At 40.8% G+C, this 21,790-nt stretch overlaps 1 protein-coding gene and 1 long non-coding RNA gene across 6 annotated transcripts; one reads left to right on the plus strand and one right to left on the minus strand.

Annotated features, from left to right (window-relative positions):
- The first annotated feature begins 644 nt into the window (after positions 1-644).
- Positions 645-11,907, plus strand: LOC143473283 (uncharacterized). Of its 5 annotated transcripts, none has more exons than XM_076970186.1 (5): positions 645-793; positions 4,654-5,709; positions 6,024-6,237; positions 6,424-6,591; positions 7,270-11,907. In XM_076970186.1, the coding sequence occupies exons 2-5, from the start codon at positions 5,347-5,349 to the stop codon at positions 7,347-7,349; spliced, it is 825 nt and encodes a 274-aa protein (XP_076826301.1). In that variant the 5' UTR covers positions 645-793; positions 4,654-5,346; the 3' UTR covers positions 7,350-11,907. The 5 variants fall into 5 exon arrangements, with proteins under 5 accessions (XP_076826301.1, XP_076826303.1, XP_076826302.1 ...); XM_076970188.1 differs by having other exon boundaries at positions 646-793; positions 4,654-5,713; positions 7,256-11,907; XM_076970187.1 differs by having other exon boundaries at positions 646-793; positions 7,319-11,907.
- On the minus strand, positions 11,399-19,625 carry LOC143473292 (uncharacterized). Its single transcript, XR_013120498.1, has 4 exons — positions 19,544-19,625; positions 18,199-18,285; positions 14,171-14,281; positions 11,399-11,511 (listed from the first exon to the last, which is right to left on the minus strand). It is a non-coding gene; the product is annotated as an uncharacterized LOC143473292 (long non-coding RNA).
- Positions 19,626-21,790: the final 2,165 nt, after the last annotated feature.

The following is a 21,790-nucleotide window of genomic DNA, read 5'->3' on the forward strand; positions in this document are numbered from 1 at the left end:
TTAAGCCACTTTTTTTTCATACCCGTCATAAAGTCCACATAGCTTTAGATCTATCTGAAATATTGTGAGCCTTCATTTCTTTGTTAATTGTAATGTATGACTATTGTGGAATACCCCGAAGGCCCATCTATTAATATGTGTAAATGGGTAGAGGCAGAACTGAGTGTGAGCTCCATGTTCAATCTGATGATTCACCACAGAGCAGGTGCTATGCACATTGCAGTCATGTGGTTAATCCCAATTCAGACACAATTCATAAAACAGAATTCATTTTCTATTTCAGCATGCAGTGCACCTAATACTGTTATACTGCCAATATTTAGTTACTTGAGGTATTGATATCAGTGATAGGGATAACGTAAAGGTGAATTATCATTTGGATATACAATTTTAATTTTAAAGGAAATTATATAAAATACTAAAAATGTTTTAGGCTTTATCAATGTTTTTTTATTCATTTAGGCTTTATAGACTCTGAACTACATCATTCACAACAGTGTTCAGTCTCTTTGATGTACGTGTAACCTTGTGAAAATATTGGATTTTTATTTTTTGTTTTACTGACACCTCTGAATTGAACGTGAAAGTTTGGAGAGGCGGGTGAGCGTCGTAGAAAATCAAACAAAAGGAAGCGCACAGTTGCCCGTTCATTCACACACAGCCGTCACCTTCGCGCCTGCGGCTGGGGCCTGGGCAAACGTCGGCAGCCCACTGGCGCCCCCCCAGTGTAAGGGTACTTTAATTTACATGACGCTGGTGGTGTTTTCCCTCCATGAAAGTGCAGCTATATCAGGTAAGGAGGAACGTGTACGGTTCCTTTGGTTCGTGTCGGACGTTTTCGTAATTACAGAACCGCAAATATCTGCATATAGGCGTGTAGGACACGTTTTGGTCAAACTCGAGGCTTACGTGCGGGCTAACCGACCAGTGCGAGCTAACCCGCTAACGTGAGCTAACGAGGCTAGAGACGGTCGTTTGCTTTGACGAGAGCGCACTCGCACGATTAGATTCGTATCTAGTTTAACATTTCGCACACCGTCTGCTTAACAAGATCATTACAGCCTAATTCTGGTCAGTGTTGTCAACTTAGCGACTTTGTCGGTATATTTAGCGACTTTTCAGACCCTCTAGAGACGTTTTGTAGTAAAAAGCGACTAGCGTCTTTTTGTGGTGTTATTGGAGACTTTTGGAGACTGAACACACACGCTCTACAGTTGCTGTCCTCTGGGGCGGGTGCTGCCGTGAGCCCCGCCCCACAACACTCTGCAGTCTCACACTCAGAGCAGACCCTCACCGCTAACCGTCCACACTGCAAATGAACTGCGCATGCCCAAAGCTGCCGCTGACGCCCCGCCCCGTATTTACAGAGCAATATGTAAATATAAACGCGTTAGTCTTCAGTGAGACACGAAAATAAATCACAAATCACTGCATTTAACTCACACAGTCTCAGTCATTCCTCACCAGGGGCGGACTGGGGAGAAAAAGTGGCCCGGGAGTTCCTGACAGACTGGCCCACTAATGTGTGTGTGTGTGTGTGTGTGTGTGTGTGTGTGTGTGTGTGTGTATGTATGTATGTATGTATGTATATATATATATATATATATATATATATATATATATATATATATATATATATATATATATATATATATATATAAAATTATTAGCTCTTGGTCCTCTTGGACGCTGCTCTCCTGGCTCCTGCAGTGCTCATGGTTCTTCTTCCAACTCTTCCACCAGCGTCCTCTTCTCACTCAGAGCCCTCAGGTTTTCCATCTTTTTTCGCAAGCGCTCTAACTACCATTTGCTCCACCTTCAGGGGGTATGAAACCTTATCTCTCGTCAACTCTTCTAGCACTCTCTTCCTTTCATCCCTCATCCTGTTCGTTCTTGTTCTATTTTCCACTTCATCTTCATCCACCTCTTTCTGATATTCCGTCAGTGTTTTTCTCTCCCTCTCCCACTCTTGCTGCCTTACCTTCTTCCTTTCTTCGAGCTCCCTCTTCATCTTTTCATTCTCCTTCATCTTTTCCACTTGTTTGTCCATCTTTTGCCTAAGTTTTTCTATTTCCCTCAGTCTTGCCTTTTCAATTTCTTGGTAGAAGCGGATCTCCTGCCTAAGCCTGAGCTTCTCCAGATCCTCTCTCAGTGTGTACTCAGCCATCCTTCTCATCTCCTTTAAACACTCCTCCTCCATTTGCTTCTTGTCCTTTTCAATCTCCCTCTTTTCATCCTGCAGGGTTTTGCACTCCTCCTCCAGTTCCTTATGTCTGCTCTTCATTCCTTCACTCTCTCTTGTCCACTTCCTTTCTATCTTCTCGTACTCACTGACCAACTCTCTGTTTTTTATTTTCTCTGTCTTGATTTGATCTGTGGGTTTCTCCATCATAGACATTAAATCCTCAATCATATTGCACATCACCTCCTGGTCACTTAGCCCATGTGTGTCACCCATTGTTTGTTCCTGTCCTTCTTCTCAGATTTTCACTTGCCATCGCATTCTTTATACTGCACTCCATCTTCTTTCTCATCCCACTCTCCACTAATGTGTTAATTGGTTGAATGTTCAGCTGTGATGCTGTACAATTTTTTCTCTTTCTCAACAAATATCTTGTTGGTGTCGACTGCCTTGCCTTATATACGTCAGGTTATGTTATGTCGTTACTATAGAAACGGAATTTTACTAATTAACAACGTCATGTATTGTGACGCCATTTAGATTATTCAATTCATAACATCCAAGTAAAAAAAAAAAACATACTGTGGTTATAGAATTTTAGTACGCATATTACTAAAAATATTATTTCAGTAATACATTTATTCCCTTTAATAATAAGTTCATTATTATACATTTATTTTTTAAAAGAAAAAAAAAGACAAAATGTGCAGAAGTACCGCAATAAACCGCAGCATGAATGTATTTACATTTGAGACTGTTCGTATCTACTGCCAGTTTAATTTGGGCAAAATAATTCTACTTTAAATAATACATTTAAATAAAGAAGTAATGAGATGGAATTGAATGAATTATATTAGAAAAGGAGCAATTTTTATTTGAAAATAAGGGGAAATTTTCCGCTGGTTGCTGCGAGCATTCCTACCAGCCCAATCAAGATCCAGGACCCCTTATATTTTACACAACATCTTTACTTTTTTGATTGAAATGCCTTCTCTCTCGTTACATTCATCCATCTCTGATTAGTTTTTCAGGTTTGTTGTTCCCACTGTCAGTGCTAATCTCGCAAGAACTGACACTCGGGCTACTGCAGGTTGACTTTCTCGTGAGACTAGCGACATAATTCAGTTTGGAGAAGCACTTGAATGCTTTTAAGATCTATATTATATTACAATACGGGAATTTACAGGAAAATATTAATATGGGAGGACGATGGGAAAGAGGGGTAAAATATGGTAGTTTCCCGGCCAAAACGGGAGACTTGACAGTTATGGATTTGGGATTAAAAGAAGCAGCTTCTTTTTCTACCTCAAAACAGAAAATCAGGCCAGCATTATTGACTACAGTTGAATTTTTAAAACAAGGGTAAAATCAAACTATTATAAGTTTAAAGAATTTATTTCCAGATGTATGTCCAGAGGTGATCGACGCGAGACTGGGACGCGAGTCTCTAGACCCTGGCTTAGACTGCTCCATCTTTATGGCAATGCGGACACGGAGATATAATTAATGTGGCATTAGTATGGACAAGGCTTTTCCAGTTCGTAACTACTTGTATTAATAAGTGACACAGCTGCTGTATGTTTTCATAGTCCGGGCTGGATTTTCTGGTACAAGTTGGTTTTTTTTCTGATCTCCGCTGCATACCGTTAGCCCGCATCAGCTGGCCCAGTCCAACGCATTCATGTGTTTACAGTCCGCAGCCGCGCGCTGAGCAGGTCTGCCTGACTGGAGCGGGGAGAGGTAATAGGCACCGTTAAACAGTAGCGTGACTACGGGCCGGACTACGGACAATGGCTCCTCCACGAGATGAGTTGAACCACCGGCGGCCCACTAACCCATTGGTTACTAGCTAGCTTATTTGAATGTTAGCTGTGCTAGCGAGCTAACTCAGGGTTGCCAACTTTTGACGTTCGCTTGGAGTGAGATTTTAACCTGGAGCCGGTGGCGAGTGTATTTTATTGAGCGGGGGGGGGGGGGGGGGGGGGATGGGGGGTGGCGAACGTAAAATGGACACAGATTCATATATCATATATGTGGATCTGAGGTAAATAAACTGGATATTTTTTTTCGGCGTGAGATATCGGAAGTGTGGCGTGAGAGCGTGTGAAAACAGTCAAATGCGTGTGTCTCATTTTGGCAACCCTGAGCTAAGTACATTACGCCTCTGCTGCGCTCTCGCAACATGGGATTATCGGACTTTGCTAACCTAGCTGCTAGGTAAACTTGGCTAAACTACTGGCTAGGTAAAAATTAAACGCTCAAATACAGTACATATGAAGGTGGTGGTGAGTTTATTAATATTATTAATTTCGCCCTATAGCTAAATACAAAATTTACAGAATGATTTTTTGAATCATTTTTAACATTGCTAACTCGTTAACTAGCTAGCTAACATTGACAGTTTGGAAGCAGAAGCATTAGTATGTTTTTATATATACATCAGCGAAGTTTCTCTGTTCACTTTCTCACAGAAACAGTGTAAATATCCCAAGTCTTCAAAAAGGACTCTGATATACTGAAGATAGAGGAAATAGTGATGGGAAGTGAAGAGACTGCTACCCCTGCTGAAGTGGATCATGAGAAAGAAGAGCCATTCACCACAATAATCATTCAAAATCCCACACCAACTCCAGGCATTCAGTCATGTACGAGATTACACTTAACCATAAAGCCCATGAAACAGTAAAATGGTCTTTAAAATGGTTTAAAGTAAAATGGTTACTGGTTTAAAATAAAAGCTGTGGTAGAATTATGTAGAAAAGGTTTAATGGGATGGGTGTCTAAGATGAGATGAGCTTAGGCTCTTCTACGGTCCCTGACATAAGTTCTGTCACTTATACATGTTGAGGAAACAAAAGCTTATAAGACTTTAAATTCACCGATTGGTTTTAGAAATGACTCATATGAAAGCTGAAACCCTCCCAAATGAGATTTAATTTACGAAAATAAATTTGCTTTACTGCAGAAATATTAATAATTTAATGAACACAGAAAGGTCAGATTTTGGCCAGACAAAAGTATTGTCGCCTTGTCATATAATGCACCCAATCCTAGTTTACAGCATTACCTGTGCTCACTAATTGATTGGTTGATTAGTGGGTGTGTATAAAAAGAACTCCAGCACACCAGACCTTCACTTGCACTGCAACGTGACCTCTGACAACATGCCAAAAATCCATCCTGCCACCAAAGCCTTGATTATCAAGATGCTGAAGACCAAATCCACTGCAGAGGTGGCTAGCACCTTTAATGTGTCTCAGCGTCAAGTACAAAGAATAAAAAAAAGATTTGAAGAGACTGGAGATGTTTTTGACAAGCCCAGGTCTGGCAGACCCCACAAGACAACTGCTTGGGAGGAACGTTTGTTGGTTAGAAAATCCAAAGCCAGTCCCTTTTCCACTGCAGCAGAGCTCCACCAGGCCTGGTCACCTCAAGTCCCTGTGTCAACTAGAACAGTTTGTAGGATTCTGTCTCGAAATGGCTGCCTCCATAGTCAAAACTGCCCAGAAGCCAGCATTAAACAAAAGGCAGGTAAAAAACTGTGGTATTTATATATTACATCACTGTGTTCCATGAATGAGAGAATTTCTGATTGGCTACCCTGTTGTATGTCATTCAAAAAAGCACACAGAGCAGAAACATGGCTGAGAACTGTTTGCAAGTGGATGTGACTAAACCGCTGTAGGCTAAATAGGTGAAGATTTGTAAATGTTTCTCATGACGTTTTTAGAGCTGCACACCATTGGTATTTGCTTATGTCACTAGGATTAGGTTTTCTAAAGCAAGAATTTAATTTTGTATATGTTGTGGTAAACTTCAGTTATTTCTTTTTTCATTGAAGGTCAATCCACAACCAGAGACAGAAGGTGTAACCTTTGCTGGCACCTTTGCTAATGTAAAATTAGAATCCAGTCCACCATCTCTGGCTCCCCATGAAGTCCAACCTAGTGAGAGGGGTTTACTGCAAGGGCAAATGTTTCTGGTTAAGGCAGAAAATCAACAAAATTCAAATGAGCCCAAAGTTGTACACCAGACTAATTGTGCTTCCTGTTTGGGTAAGTGCTACAAATCTCACACAAATACAAACACTATACATACTTGCAAATCAGCTAAGGATTTAGGTGTGTGTGTGTTTTTTTGTGATATATATATATATATATATATATTTTTTTTTTTTTACTTGCTTAGCTGCACTAATTATTTTTGAATAACAATAAACACATTATTTACTATATTCCTAGCAGAAAAGCACCCCAGACGTACAGACGGGACTCCGTCTGGCTCCTCAGCAGTTACTAAGGCTGCTAGCAAGCAGTGTATATTCTATCCTGTTAAAGAGGAGGAAAGCGAGATCCTGGTGGAGCCTCCCCTCAGCGAAAAGGTTACCACAGTTCCAGAAGAGCAGACAGGTAAATGGGGATCGTGTTTAATCAACAGGTTTTCATCACTTTAGGGACAGTAAAAACATAATTCAAAATACAAAACATAAAAAATTGATCTCCAGTGGGGGCTGGACCTGAATTAGAGGAGTGTGAGGAAGTCACAGTGGAATGCACACAAATGGAAATGAATCAGAATTTGTACTGTGGCACTGTAGAGCAGGAGTGGCCAACCCATGCGGCTCTTTGCCTGGTTTCATGCGGCTCCCCAGCCGGTCCGTGGGCTCACCTGCACAAACGGGGCGACACACTGCTACATTTTCGTGTTGCGCGGTTTGTTTACAAGCCTAGCGAGCCGCTAATACTTTTAAAACTGGCGTAGTGGAAAATAAACAACCCCCCCCCCCCCCCCCCCCCGCCGCCGCCGCTCAACAAATTACACTCGCCACCCCCACCCACCAAGCTCGACAATCTACACTCACCCATGTATGATGTGGCTCTTTGCCGTAACACAGTAAGAAAAGTGGCTCTTGGTCTATGACGGGTTGGCCACCCCTGCTGTAGAGGGTAAATTAACGATACTTGAGCACATTTGAATAAAAAATGTATTCTTAATTCTTAGGCTAATTTTATTTTAATATGCCTACTGAGAATGTGCAAAATGAGAAATCTGATTAGAATTGTGTTTCTAAAGAATGTATCTCACAGGTGATCTTGGCACCAGAGCTCCCAAGACCTTTTACAATTTCTCTCCCAGAGTTCAGACACGGAGTTTGATGGCCTTGTAGCGGAGACAGCCAAAGACATTGCACTATCACAAAGTGGATTACTTTCACCTTGGAAGGCAAGAAACTGACCCATCCACAGCTCTTTAATTGTATGTAAAGATAAACACTGGTCCTTTGCTCGGTAACAGGCCACAAGGAATTCATACTCCTAATGGCTTTCTTTTCCAAAAAGTTGAGGAAGACTTAACTTATCTGATCGTCTGAGAGTAAAACAAAGACCCTTAACGTGCTCTGGCCAGGATCAACCCTTCTCGGGAGGACACAGAGCTCAGGAAAGGTCTACACTCATAAACCTAAATTACAGGACTATCTGATTCTCCAAGGTTTAACCCCAGTTTATAACCCCTTGGAATTCTTGTGTTAAAATCCAGAACTAAAGATGCAATATTTCAGAAATCCTTGTAACTCCAAATCTGAACTGTACATGGAATTGGAATTCAGCCTACTGGAACCAGCTCGGCGAACTTCAGTCTAGAGACACCAAACTCAAAGACCTTTCAACCAAGGAAAGTATAATTATGCGTGAAACCAGTCTCCAGTTTTCCAGCCCTTACGGAACCAGGACAAATTATCTCTGAATTGATCATTATGTGGTCTGTGGTTGATATAAAGTCGCAAACCATGATCTTTCATGTACTCAGTATTAGGTAATTTTATCAGAATATCTGTTATTGTATAATCACCCCACATGGATGCATATCCATTAGGGGTGTCACGATTTTGATATTTAATTGAAATCGATCGAAATTGTCACAATCTCGAGCCTCGAAGTCAAAAAGAGGATCAACGATCCCTCCCTCTAAGCTACGCAAGCACCCACACTACGCAAAGTAAAGCCTGGTTTATACTTGACACGGCGCGAGGGTCCGCAAGCAGAAAATGACAAAATCGCGGTGGCTCCGCCCATGTGCGAGGGCCTCGCGTGCTGGCGATTTGCAAGGTCGTGCACCTTTCGAATTTTGTAACTGCGCGTTCCACGCTTCAGCGCAATGAACCAATTCATGTTTGCTGGGCTCATACACCTTTACAAGGTGGAATTAAAGCACTTGTATGTCACTTTCAATGTACAGTTCAATAATTCCCAGCACGTTAAACCTAATTAAGTTAAATATTTATACATATACTCGTAATGATTTGAAATAATTCACTTTTTCATCACATTATTTAATGGTTGTTTATTTTCAAAATGCCCAATCTTAACGTCTTCACGTTCTCTCATGTTTCGTCCTGGAATTACAAGAGGCTCATATTTGTTAACGTAATACAAGAGAACTGTTCAGTCAGACAGCTATTTGTTGTGAAACGAAGTAGTTACAATTTCAAGCATTTTCAAGTTCTTTAGCCTAAATTCCAGCACTTTTCAAACCTGGAACACAATGCAACAATAAAATTTGTCAGGTAAATATTCCTTCCCCTGTTTTTGAGAGGTGTTTCTTTATACTACCATATATAGTTTCGGAGACCACTGCAAAGAATGTAACGTGCCAAGTATAAATGCCTCTGCCGTTCGCGCAAGGTGTGCAGACTCGCGCTATGGTCACTCGCGAAAGTATAAGGTCTCATCTTACAACTAAAGTGTTGCCCTCCATGTATGAAGACACTAAAGAAATTGTTTTTTAAGAAATTTTGTAGGATAGAGTTTAGTTTTGTTAAGGCTCTATTTGTTCTATTATTTTGTACAGTTCCTATATTTTTTTATTATTTAATGTTGCACATTGCTGTTTTAATAGTGCACATTGCTGCTACCAAAAAAAGCCACTAGATAGCAGGTACTCTTTGTGACCTCATTTTGTTATTTGTTTGTTTTTGTTGTTTTCAACTGAACAAGATTGTTACATTTATCTTAATTAAATTATTTAAATTTGACCATTAGTGCCTAATGTGGTGTATTACAGATGACTTGTATCACTTTGCATCACTTATTTCAAAAGGTGGGTTTGATATAAGATATTGTAAATTTGATGAATCAAACCAGTGACTGACCATAGAGTAATCTAAAACTGGCATAGGCCTCTCTGCTGTAAATCGGGAATCAAATCCAATCGTGACCCTAAAATCGGAAATACAATCGAATCGAGGATTGATTTAGAGAATCGTGACACCCCTAATATCCATGTATTACTATGTGTTTCAGTAATTAGATATACCTCTCTTTGTAGCTTTAAGCTGTATTGTGAAGGCCTACATGCATATTATATATTATATTTATATATATATCCCACGGTCCAATATATCCATGCGTGTTAGGTCGATTGGTCACTCTAAGTTGCCCGTAGGTGTGAGTGCGTGCGTGTGTGTTGGCCATGCGGTGGACTGGCGTCCTGCCCTTGGTGTACCCTGCCTTCGCCCGGAGATGCTGGCATTGGCTCCAGCCCCCTCGTGACCCCGGCTAGCGGGATTCAGCGGTTCGGATAATGGATGGATGGATAGATTTTTTAAAATATATATATGTGTGTGTGTGTGTGTGTGTGTTCTGCTGTTTAGATATGCATGCTCATTAGTTCTGTTAGTCATAGAGACCTGCATATTCCCATATTCATGTGCTGCATTATTTGAGATCTATCAATACACTTGTAGTCTAGTGTAATATCAAATTAGATTTATATATGTATATATTTATATATATGTATATAACAGTATCAACATGTAATGTGCTATAGTAGGCATATGCATATATATGTATTAAGTTGTGTCACTTATCAAATGTAACCATTTTCATGTGTGCTTATGTGACCCCAGATTCATACCTGTCTGTGCCGTATGTGTCATGCATTGTCCAAAAGTGGAAATTAAGAATGGCTCAATGTATAGGTTGGATGTGACGCTTGGAACATGACGAAACACAGACGCTTGCAGACTGTACTCGAAGAATAGTTTAATAAGCAAAGGGGAATCCAAAGGGAGGTCGAAGGCAGTCCAGGTTCAAACACAAATGATCAATCCAATAGGGCAGAGGTACCAGAGGACGAATCCGAGAGAGAGAACGTGAATCGAAGAGCAGGTCAAACCAGGGAAACAGACTATGAAAAGGCTTGGTATGCGTTCAAGAGACTGTTGGCAATACTTCGCAACTATGTGTAACCCAGGTATAAATATTGCTCAGTTGATTATAAAATAATTATACAGTATTTTATATTTTAATAAAATAATATAAAATAATTAATTATTCGCAGTAATTAAATAAACATAAAATTATATAAGCATATTTATTTTACTCCTTTGAACTAAGGAAGTAGGCTACTAGCCAATCAGGTTTAAGCCCCTCCTACCACATAATTTGAAGGTTGGTACAAACTTTATCTCTCTCTTTTCTCTTCGCGCTTGTTCAGCACAGACGTGCATCTGAGCTTTCCTTTTTCAATTAAACTGTTACGAGAGACATATCGACGAGTCCCTGGAACCCCATCTTGACATTGCATGTGTTTAACGAGCTTTGGTAAGATGTGTTTTGTGAATTAAAGCGGTTATTAACTGTAAAATGAGTTCAGAATGGTGCTCAGTTTGATATTAGTTTGTCTCTTATTAAATGCAAGATGTTAGCATTACCAAGTAGTTAATAAATATATATATATCTGCAGAGCCCTGCACATTCAACGTAGTTGTGTGTGTAAGATGGCGGTACCATGTGCGCGAATGAAAATGGTTGATGTTACCTGTTATGGTCACCTGATGGTGCCTATCGCCCATGTTTTAGCTATGCTAAAACGTAGCTATGCTATGCTTCCCTTATGTTCTTAGCTTTGCTGAGCAGTTAAGGTTATATGCTCAGGCAAATATTGTTATTGCTCTATAAGTAATATTATTCATAAAATCATATTATAAAATTGTACAGTTAAAAGCTATAGAATGTTTTGTATTAGATTATTAATTTTATTGACAGTTAATATGGTTATTGTCATATTGTCTATTTATTTTCCTGTGAATTTAAGTTATATGATTCATTTGAATTGTTACAAGATTTATTTGTTGTATGTGGTATATATGTGTGTGTACACAATGGGATTGTGCTATGTTGGGAAAAACGTGACTTTATGCCTATTTGGTGTACAGGTCAGGTTTTATTGGAGCCTTGAGTGATTACCAGCTCTGATAGCAGGACACCCCATCCACAGGTGCCCTTCTTGAGTTCTGATTTCTCCGGTAAGGAGTGGCGAGCCAAGTCCTGAAAAAGAGATAAAGCAATTGCATGCAGAAGAGAATACTACGGAACTGGACTGAGACACACACACACGCACGCACGCACACACACCCACACACATGTATGTTTTTATTTATTTTTTATTCTGTCTACCCATTCACCTGATGTGCTGATAATCTCCAGGTTTGTAAGATCCCCAAATTAAATCTTTATTTACATGGTCTGAGTCACTGAATTTATCCTCCAAGACTTACCAGCTCTTTCACGAGCCTAGATCTGGTCCAAAGAATATACCGCACGAAACCCCACTGCCATTGTTGAACACGTTACATAAAGTGGCGAGCCAGCCAGGAGCTGGTTAAAACTAATAATAATTGAAGTAACTCAGAGCTGATTTTTCTGAGACCAACTTACACGTATAGTTTAAACACATTGTTCAGCCCTGTTTTTGCATTTTTTGCATTGGAAAGGAACCATGGAGATTATCCAGTCAGAGAACATAGAAGTGCATAATTCTCTGTTAGTAAAGGGGATCACAGGATCTGAGTCAGATGAAGAGCTAATGGATGTTTTAAAGACCTATGGGTCAATTAGCAGGGTAATCCCTATCACAAACCCAGATTCCGAACTGCACAACCATGCTATAGTTGAGTACAATTATAGTACAGCAGTAGAGTCATTGCAATCTATTCTGCCTTTCACGCACCAGAACAAAGTCAATCCTACTGTGATTTATCATGTAAATACCCTGTCTAGTGTATATCCAAGTGAAGACAGTGCAGGTGCAACATTAAAATACCTGAACATACTAAAAGACGTTGCTAAACGTAGCGGAAAGCCTTTTAGTGCTGTGTTACAGGAGGAGCTGTGTCACATGTCCAGATCACTCAGTCTTGCTGATGAAGAAAATGTAAAGAGTGGTGATGATGATTGTTCTGAAACTGATCAAGAGAAGGAAGTCTTCCCCGCACACCATACTCCTGAGCCAAGTAAGCTGAGCACAACCCAGTTACCTCATGTCAGCAGTAACAGTCAACCCCTCTCAACACCCAAACTTGCTGCCAAGTCATCACACAGGGTAAGCACTAGCGACTTAAACCCCACTGAAGTGCAAAGGGTCATCGTGGAACACATAGTGAAGAGCGAAGGAGTTGCATCACAGCATTATAATGCACTCCGACTCAGAACATTTTCGGGAAGGATTCCATGCTCTAGTAATGAAGCAGATTATGAAACATGGCGCAACAATGTAGAACTCATGTTAGAAGACCCTACTCTTCCTGAGATGCACCAAACCAGAAAGATTATAGAGAGCCTTGCACCACCCGCCACAGATATCATCAGACATTTAGGCCCGCATGCCACGCCAAGTGCATACCTTGAGCTTCTAGATTCGGCATTCGGTACTGTGGAAGATGGAGATGAGTTGTTCGCGAAGTTTATGAACACTTTTCAGAATGCAGGCGAGCGACCATCCAGTTACTTACATAGGCTGCAGAGGGCATTGAGTATGGCTGTAAGAAGAGGTGGCATTCCCATGTCAGAATCCAACAAACACCTTCTTAAGCAATTTTGTAGAGGATGTTGGGACGATGTTTTGATTTCTGAGCTACGATTAAAGCAAAGAAAAGACAGTCCACCCACCTTTTCAGAGCTTTTGTTGTCCCTTAGGACTGAGGAAGACAAGCATGCTGTCAAAACCACACGAATGAAACAACATCTCGGATTATCAAAGCAAAGAACTCATGTCAATGCTCAAATAGCATACCCAGGTCAAGATGTGAGCCAAGTGTATGATTATTCCATGTCCACAAAGGAAGTCCCTTCTGAAACAGAGCAGCTGAGAAGACAAATCGCAGAGCTAAAAGCGCAGGTAGTGTCTATGCAGCAGAAAAAGGAGGTGAGGGCAAAAGTTAAAACACCCAAAAGCATAGCTGAAACCCAAAGCACCTGCAGTTCTACAAAGGTTTTGCCTGTTTCTGCCAGTAGAGAGCATTTTGAGACTGTGGACGGTGTCCAGAAGAGTAAACCCAGAGCCTGGTACTGTTTTAGGTGTGGACAGGATGGACACATTGCTAATGTGTGCAGCAACGCCCCTAATGCCAAGTTAGTTGAGCAAAAGAAGAAAGAACTGAGGGAAAAGCAACACCGATGGGAAGTACAGTCTGCAACTTTAAACGAGTAACTGTTCCTGTTGAGGGACAAACAGGAACACGAGAATCAAGATGTCCCACTAACCATCAAAAGCACAATGCAACAAATCATTATCATTCTACTTGTGGTGCCAACGCACTACCAAAAGGGTTAATTGGTGCCAAGTGTACCGCACAAGTAAGAATTTCTGGACAAGAACATCAATGCCTTTTAGACACTGGTTCCCAGGTAACAACTATTCCTTGGTCCTTCTATAAAGCTAACCTGACTGAACAGCCCATTAAACCTTTAACTGATTTGCTTGAAGTCAGGGGAGCAAATGGCCAACTAGTACCCTATGAAGGTTATGTTGAAGTAGCAGTCACCTTCCCAAAAGAAATCACTGGTTCTGAATTTGAAGTCTCCACACTAGCCTTAATTGTCCCAGATCTTTGCACAGAGGGCTCATCACAAGTTCTCATAGGAACAAACACATTAGATACTCTGTACAAAGAATCCTTTGGAGCTCAACTTCCTAAGCACTACTCACCTTACTATGGGTATCGCGCTGTGCTGAAAACACTTCAGTTGAGACATGGGCAAAGCACAAAAGGTCCCCTAGGCCTGGTGAAACTGTGCGGGAGGGAACCAACATTCATCCCTGCAAGGCAAAGAGTCACTGTTAATGCAGAGGCGAGAATTAACAAATTCAGCATGGAAAAGTCCGCTGTATTAGAACCACCATCAGCAACATCACTGCCAGGTGGAATTTTCATTGCAAGTTCTTTAATCCACCTTCCATCTGTAAACACACACAAAGTCAAGGTAACTCTGCATAATGAATTGGACCATGATGTTATCATTCCTCCAAATAGAGTCATTGCAGAGTTAAATGCTGTACAGCACATTGTTACCCAAGAGCACAATGTTGGTGATTCCGGGTCAACTCCAGTGGATTCAGCTCTTAAAACCAGCATTGGTTTTGACTTTGGAAATTCACCACTGTCTACAGAATGGAAGGAACGGATCTCTGAAAAGCTTAACTCTGTGCTTGAGGTATTTGCCAGACATGACTTAGATTTCGGCCATACATCCAATGTGAAACATCACATTACTCTTAATGATCAGACTACTTTCAAGCAGCGTGCAAGACCTATTCACCCCCAAGACATAGAGGCGGTCAGAAAGCATCTTCAAGACCTACAACATTCAGGTGTGATCAGAGAGTCAGAGTCTCCTTTTTCCTCTCCCATTGTTGTAGTGCGAAAAAAAGACGGTACTGTGAGGTTATGCATAGACTATCGCAAGCTCAATTTACAGACTGTCAAAGACTCATATGCCTTACCAAATCTGGAAGAGTCCTTCTCAGCCCTGAATGGATCAAAGTGGTTCTCAGTGCTCGATTTAAAATCTGGGTATTACCAGATTGAAGTTGAGGAGTGTGACAAGCAAAAGACCGCATTTGTCTGCCCGCTAGGCTTCTGGGAATTTAATAGAATGCCACAAGGCATCACTAATGCGCCAAGCACATTCCAGAGGTTGATGGAGAAGTGTATGGGAGAGCTAAATTTGAAAGAAGTGTTAGTTTTCCTGGATGATATTATAGTGTTTTCAAAAACGCTTGAGGAACACGAACAACGGCTCCTGAAAGTCTTATACCGGCTTAAAGAGTACGGATTGAAGCTCTCACCAGAGAAATGTAGGTTTTTCCAGTCCTCTGTTCATTACTTGGGACATGTGATCTCCCAGAATGGAGTTGAAACTGATCCTGAGAAGCTGGAAGCCCTTAAAACCTGGCCAAAGCCTCGAAACCTCAAAGAACTCAGATCATTCCTTGGTTTCTCTGGATATTACAGAAGGTTCATCAAAGATTATTCAAAGATCATTAAGCCTTTGACGAATCTCACTGTCGGCTACCCTCCATTACGCAAAGGATCTAAGCCACACAACACAAGTGGGAAATACCTTGATCCAAAAGAGCCATTTACTGAGAGATGGACACCTGACTGTGAAGAAGCCTTCACAACCATTATAGAGAAACTCACTTCTGCTCCGGTTCTAGGGTTTGCTGACCCAAAAATGCCCTACATTCTTCATACAGATGCTAGCACGACCGGCCTTGGGGCTGCTTTATATCAGGAGCAAGAAGGCCAGATGAGAGTAATTGCTTTTGCAAGCCGAGGGCTCTCGCGCAGCGAATCCAGGTATCCAGCACACAAACTCGAATTCCTCGCCCTCAAATGGGCAGTAACAGAAAAATTCTCAGATTACCTTTATGGAAATTCATTTACGGTGGTGACTGACAGTAATCCCCTTACGTACATATTAACCTCTGCTAAACTTGATGCTACTGGTTACAGGTGGCTATCAGCCCTTTCCACCTTCACATTCAACCTTCAATATCGTGCTGGGAACAAAAACCAAGATGCAGATGGCCTATCAAGACGCCCTCACGGTGAACTAATTAATGATTCTCTATCCCAAAAGGAACAGGAACGGCTGAAGCAGTTTGTCCAGCATCACATACCTGATTATGATCTATCCGAAATAAATCAGGAAGTGATCATGGCCATGTGTGAGAAGCATTTCATTGTGAGTGATTATGGTGACTGCAGATCTCCCATCACTGCTGTGGAGTCACTGTGCATTCAGGCAAATGCCATTCCAGACCTTTTTGAAAAGGGACCCGAGTCTGTTTTCAGTTTTCCGATGACTACTTTGAGGGAAGAGCAAAGATCTGATTCATGTCTTCGTGAGGTGATATTTCAGTTAGAGACGGGGGAAAGGCCATGTCCAACTGTGCGAGCCGAACTACCTGAATTGCCATTATTACTAAGAGAATGGAACCGTCTTGAAGTACATAATGGAATCCTGTACAGACGGCGACAAGAAGGAGAGCAAACACAGCATCAGTTGGTATTGCCAGATAAACTGCGCCCCCTAGTGCTAGAGTACCTACATGATAATATGGGCCACATGGGCATAGAACGCACATTAGATCTTGTGCGTTCCAGATTCTTCTGGCCCAGAATGGCCTTGGATGTTGAGCATAAGGTCAAAACTTGCAATAGATGTGTGAGACGGAAAGCTTTACCTGAAAAGGCAGCACCCTTAGTCAATATCACAGTTTCCAGACCTTTAGAACTGGTTTGTATGGACTTTTTGAGCATTGAGCCAGATCAAAGTGGTACGAAGGATGTTTTGGTAATAACAGATCACTTCACAAAATATGCTATTGCAGTCCCAACCCCTAATCAGAAAGCACGCACGGTAGCTAAATGTTTGTGGGAAAACTTTATTGTGCACTACGGCTTCCCAGAGCGCTTGCACAGTGACCAAGGCCCGGACTTTGAGTCCAAAACCATAAAGGAACTCTGCAATCTCGCAGGAATCCAAAAGACAAGAACCAGCTCTTACCATCCCCGGAGCAATCCTGTTGAAAGGTTCAACCGGACCTTGCTTAATATGCTCGGTACTCTGACAACCCAAGAGAAATCTCATTGGCGTGACTTCGTAAAACCTTTGGTTCATGCATATAATTGCACGAAGAATGAGGTCACTGGTTTTGCGCCATATGAACTAATGTTTGGCAGACAACCAAGACTGCCAGTAGACATAGCTTTTGGCCTACCAGTCAAGGAAACCCCAAATATATCACATTCGCAGTACGTCAAAGCTCTGAAATCTCACCTTGAGGAGAGCTACAGAATAGCCACCCAAATGCTTTGAAGTCTGCTGGAAGAAATAAAAGCAGATTTGATAAACTGGTGACTGAATCAAAATTGGAAGCTGGAGACAAGGTTCTGGTTAGGAATGTGCGCATTAGAGGAAAACACAAGCTTGCTGACAAATGGGAGGCTGATGTGTATGTAGTTGTCAGTCGTGCAGGAAATTTACCTGTATTCACAGTCCAACCTGAAAATAAAGATGGTCCCCAACGTACCTTACACAGAGACCTGCTGTTGCCCTGTGGATTTCTGTCAACACCAAATAAAGACACCATGCCATCTACTAAGACTTGCAGACCCAGAACCAGATCAAGACAAACGGTTAGTGAGATGAATGATAGCCTAGAATCAGAACCAGAGGATAATGAGTTGAACCTCCTCCCTGCACCATTCCCGGCAGGAGAGTCTAGACTTACCAAATTGTGTGTCTATGATCCCAAGAAACCCATTCCTACTCAGAATGAGGGAGCGGAAATGAAAGGTGATACTAAGCACAGTGAAGAAAGCAATCAAAAGGTACCTGCGGTTTCTGCTGTGGATGTTCCCAGAATACCTGAAGTAGCACAAGCTACATCAAATGCAAGCATGCCTGCAAAATGTGCCATCAGTAACTTACCTGTTGACTACATTCTTGATCCTGGTGATGAACCCCTTGGATTGTCTAGAGAAACCACAACTGATTATGACGTACCTGCTGTAAAACCTATTGAGAAGGAAAAAAATTACCTACCTGACTTACCTCACCTGACAACCGATGTTCCCAAGGTATGTGAAGTTTCTGCCGAAGTAACAGCAAGCTCAAGTGATGAATCTGCTGAAAGTCCTGTGGAAGCAAAAGAAAATTACTTACCTTGTCCGATGATTGATGTCCCCAGAGCGTCTGAAGATCCTGATTTTAGCGAAATGACAGCAAGCACCAGTAACGAACCTGCAGGACCTGTTGACACAGAAACCTCTGTGAGGCGTTCCCATAGAATTCCTGTACAGCCTAAAAAGTTCCATTATCCCCAATTAGGGAACCCACTTATTTCAGTTGTCCATTCCCTATTCCAAAGTCTTAACACAGCCATTATTGATTCTATGAGTAGTTTTGAAACTGTAGAAACTCTTCCTAACCTATCGTTGTATCACTCTAAAGTTGTGTAATTACCTGTATGCAATGGGACTTGCATATATTTTGAGGGGGAGGGTGTAACCCAGGTATAAATATTGCTCAGTTGATTATAAAATAATTATACAGTATTTTATATTTTAATAAAATAATATAAAATAATTAATTATTCGCAGTAATTAAATAAACATAAAATTATATAAGCATATTTATTTTACTCCTTTGAACTAAGGAAGTAGGCTACTAGCCAATCAGGTTTAAGCCCCTCCTACCACATAATTTGAAGGTTGGTACAAACTTTATCTCTCTCTTTTCTCTTCGCGCTTGTTCAGCACAGACGTGCATCTGAGCTTTCCTTTTTCAATTAAACTGTTACGAGAGACATATCGACGAGTCCCTGGAACCCCATCTTGACATTGCATGTGTTTAACGAGCTTTGGTAAGATGTGTTTTGTGAATTAAAGCGGTTATTAACTGTAAAATGAGTTCAGAATGGTGCTCAGTTTGATATTAGTTTGTCTCTTATTAAATGCAAGATGTTAGCATTACGAAGTAGTTAATAAATATATATATATCTGCAGAGCCCTGCACATTCAACGTAGTTGTGTGTGTAAGATGGCGGTACCATGTGCGCGAATGAAAATGGTTGATGTTACCTGTTATGGTCACCTGATGGTGCCTATCGCCCATGTTTTAGCTATGCTAAAACGTAGCTATGCTATGCTTCCCTTATGTTCTTAGCTTTGCTGAGCAGTTAAGGTTATATGCTCAGGCAAATATTGTTATTGCTCTATAAGTAATATTATTCATAAAATCATATTATAAAATTGTACAGTTAAAAGCTATAGAATGTTTTGTATTAGATTATTAATTTTATTGACAGTTAATATGGTTATTGTCATATTGTCTATTTATTTTCCTGTGAATTTAAGTTATATGATTCATTTGAATTGTTACAAGATTTATTTGTTGTATGTGGTATATATGTGTGTGTACACAATGGGATTGTGCTATGTTGGGAAAAACGTGACTTTATGCCTATTTGGTGTACAGGTCAGGTTTTATTGGAGCCTTGAGTGATTACCAGCTCTGATAGCAGGACACCCCATCCACAGGTGCCCTTCTTGAGTTCTGATTTCTCCGGTAAGGAGTGGCGAGCCAAGTCCTGAAAAAGAGATAAAGCAATTGCATGCAGAAGAGAATACTACGGAACTGGACTGAGACACACACACACGCACGCACGCACACACACCCACACACATGTATGTTTTTATTTATTTTTTATTCTGTCTACCCATTCACCTGATGTGCTGATAATCTCCAGGTTTGTAAGATCCCCAAATTAAATCTTTATTTACATGGTCTGAGTCACTGAATTTATCCTCCAAGACTTACCAGCTCTTTCACGAGCCTAGATCTGGTCCAAAGAATATACAGCACGAAACCCCACTGCCATTGTTGAACACGTTACATATGCATTCTCAGGCAAGGTCTTATATCATGGGTTAAAGTTCTCCGTCACTACGACGGATTTCCGTCATTTGAATTTTTTGTGGAAAAAATCCGTCAAATCATAATAAACCACACAGGCGTGCTATCTGTTTTGTGTCCGAAATATGATCCTCTCACTGGATCGTCAGCGCTGGATGGATGACGGCGGTGTCATTTGATTGACTTCCCGCCTTCTGATTTTCGGACATTACGTAGAAAAGTTACCTCCCTCCTGCCTGGGTGATTATACTTTCGCGAGTGACCGTAGCGCGCGACTCCGCACACCTGAGCAAACGGCGGAGGCTACTTGGCGCGTCGCATTCTTTGCAGTGTTGTCCGAAACGATATGTGGTAGTATAAAGAAACAGCCCTCAAAAACTGGGGAGGGAACATTCACCTGACCAATTTTAATGTTGCTTTGTGTTTCAGGAAAAAAAGTGCTGGAATTTAGGCTAAATGAACATGCTTGAAATTGTATCTACTTCGTTTCACAACAAATAGCTATCTGACTGAACAATTCTCTTGTATTACGTTAACAAATACGAGCCTCTTGTAATTCCAGGACGAAACATGAGAGAAGACGTTAAGATCGGGCGTTTTGAAAATAAACAACCCCTAAATAATGTGAATAAAACGCGAATTATTTCGAATCGTTTCGAGTATATGTATAAATATTTAACTTTATTAAGTTTAACGTGCTGGGAAATATTGAAATGGACCTTTAAAGTGACGTACAAGTGTTTTAATTCCACCTTGTAAAGGTGTATGAACCCTGCAAACATGACTTAGTTCATTGCGCTGAAGCGCGGCGCGGGCGAAGTGAAGTTACAAAATTTGAGAGGTGCACGACCTCGCGAATCGCCAGCGCGCGAGGCTCTCGCGCACGGGTGGAGCCACCGCGATTACGCCATTTTCGGCGCGAGGGCGACTCGTCAAGTATACAGGCTTTACTTTGCGTAGTGTGGGTGCTTGCTTTAACCAGGCTTTGTCGGAACAAAGGTACATACTGTACGCGAATAACGTACTGCACGCAGTTATCCTATCCTGACGCCGTCCTCCTCGGTCTCGAGCCGCATAACTGTGTATTCTTCCGCCGCGCACACCAAACACCAAGTTCCGTGTACGACGCACGACGTCGTAATAACCCGGGGACCGCCTGTATTTCAGACATCCGAAGAGCTTCAGAGGTAGATGTAAGATAAATTCAGTATTTTATCCTTATTCTGATAAAGTTAAATTTTTATCAGAAATATAAGAGTGTTTTTTTTTGAGCCGGTACAGGTGGTCAGACCGTAAGGCGTAATACAAAATCACATAATTTATGTCCTAATAAACCAACACGAAATATTTATAAAATATTTTATATATTTAAACTAACTATAATCATAATAGTTGCAATACTTTTAAACTTTATTGACATAATTTCTTTGAGTTGTCTTGTATCAGATAATTTTAATAACAGTAATAAATAAATAAATAATGAATTAATCATGCCTACACGCCTGTTTTTATCATATTGTGTCTTAATTGTGTTAACAGAATCTTTAGGTTACAGCGTTTTCTCAGAATATTAATAGAAATGTAGTTTTTTTTATTTCACCATAATGATTACCTGACTTATTTATTAATTAATTTAAAGATTAATCATTAAATATTCATTTGTTCATTCATTTTGAATATTATACTGTCATGTCCATACTATAAAGTGACTACATTTCAAATTTTATTTGAATTTGTAGTGAAATATAGAAGTTATGGTTATTTATACTGAAGAATCTCTCCACCGATCACAGACTTTTCTTCGTTTAGCTTTAATAGTCGAAGAAAAAAGGCGCATTTC

Source organism: Brachyhypopomus gauderio, chromosome 13, assembly GCF_052324685.1.
Source record: "Brachyhypopomus gauderio isolate BG-103 chromosome 13, BGAUD_0.2, whole genome shotgun sequence".
Taxonomy (NCBI): domain Eukaryota; kingdom Metazoa; phylum Chordata; class Actinopteri; order Gymnotiformes; family Hypopomidae; genus Brachyhypopomus; species Brachyhypopomus gauderio.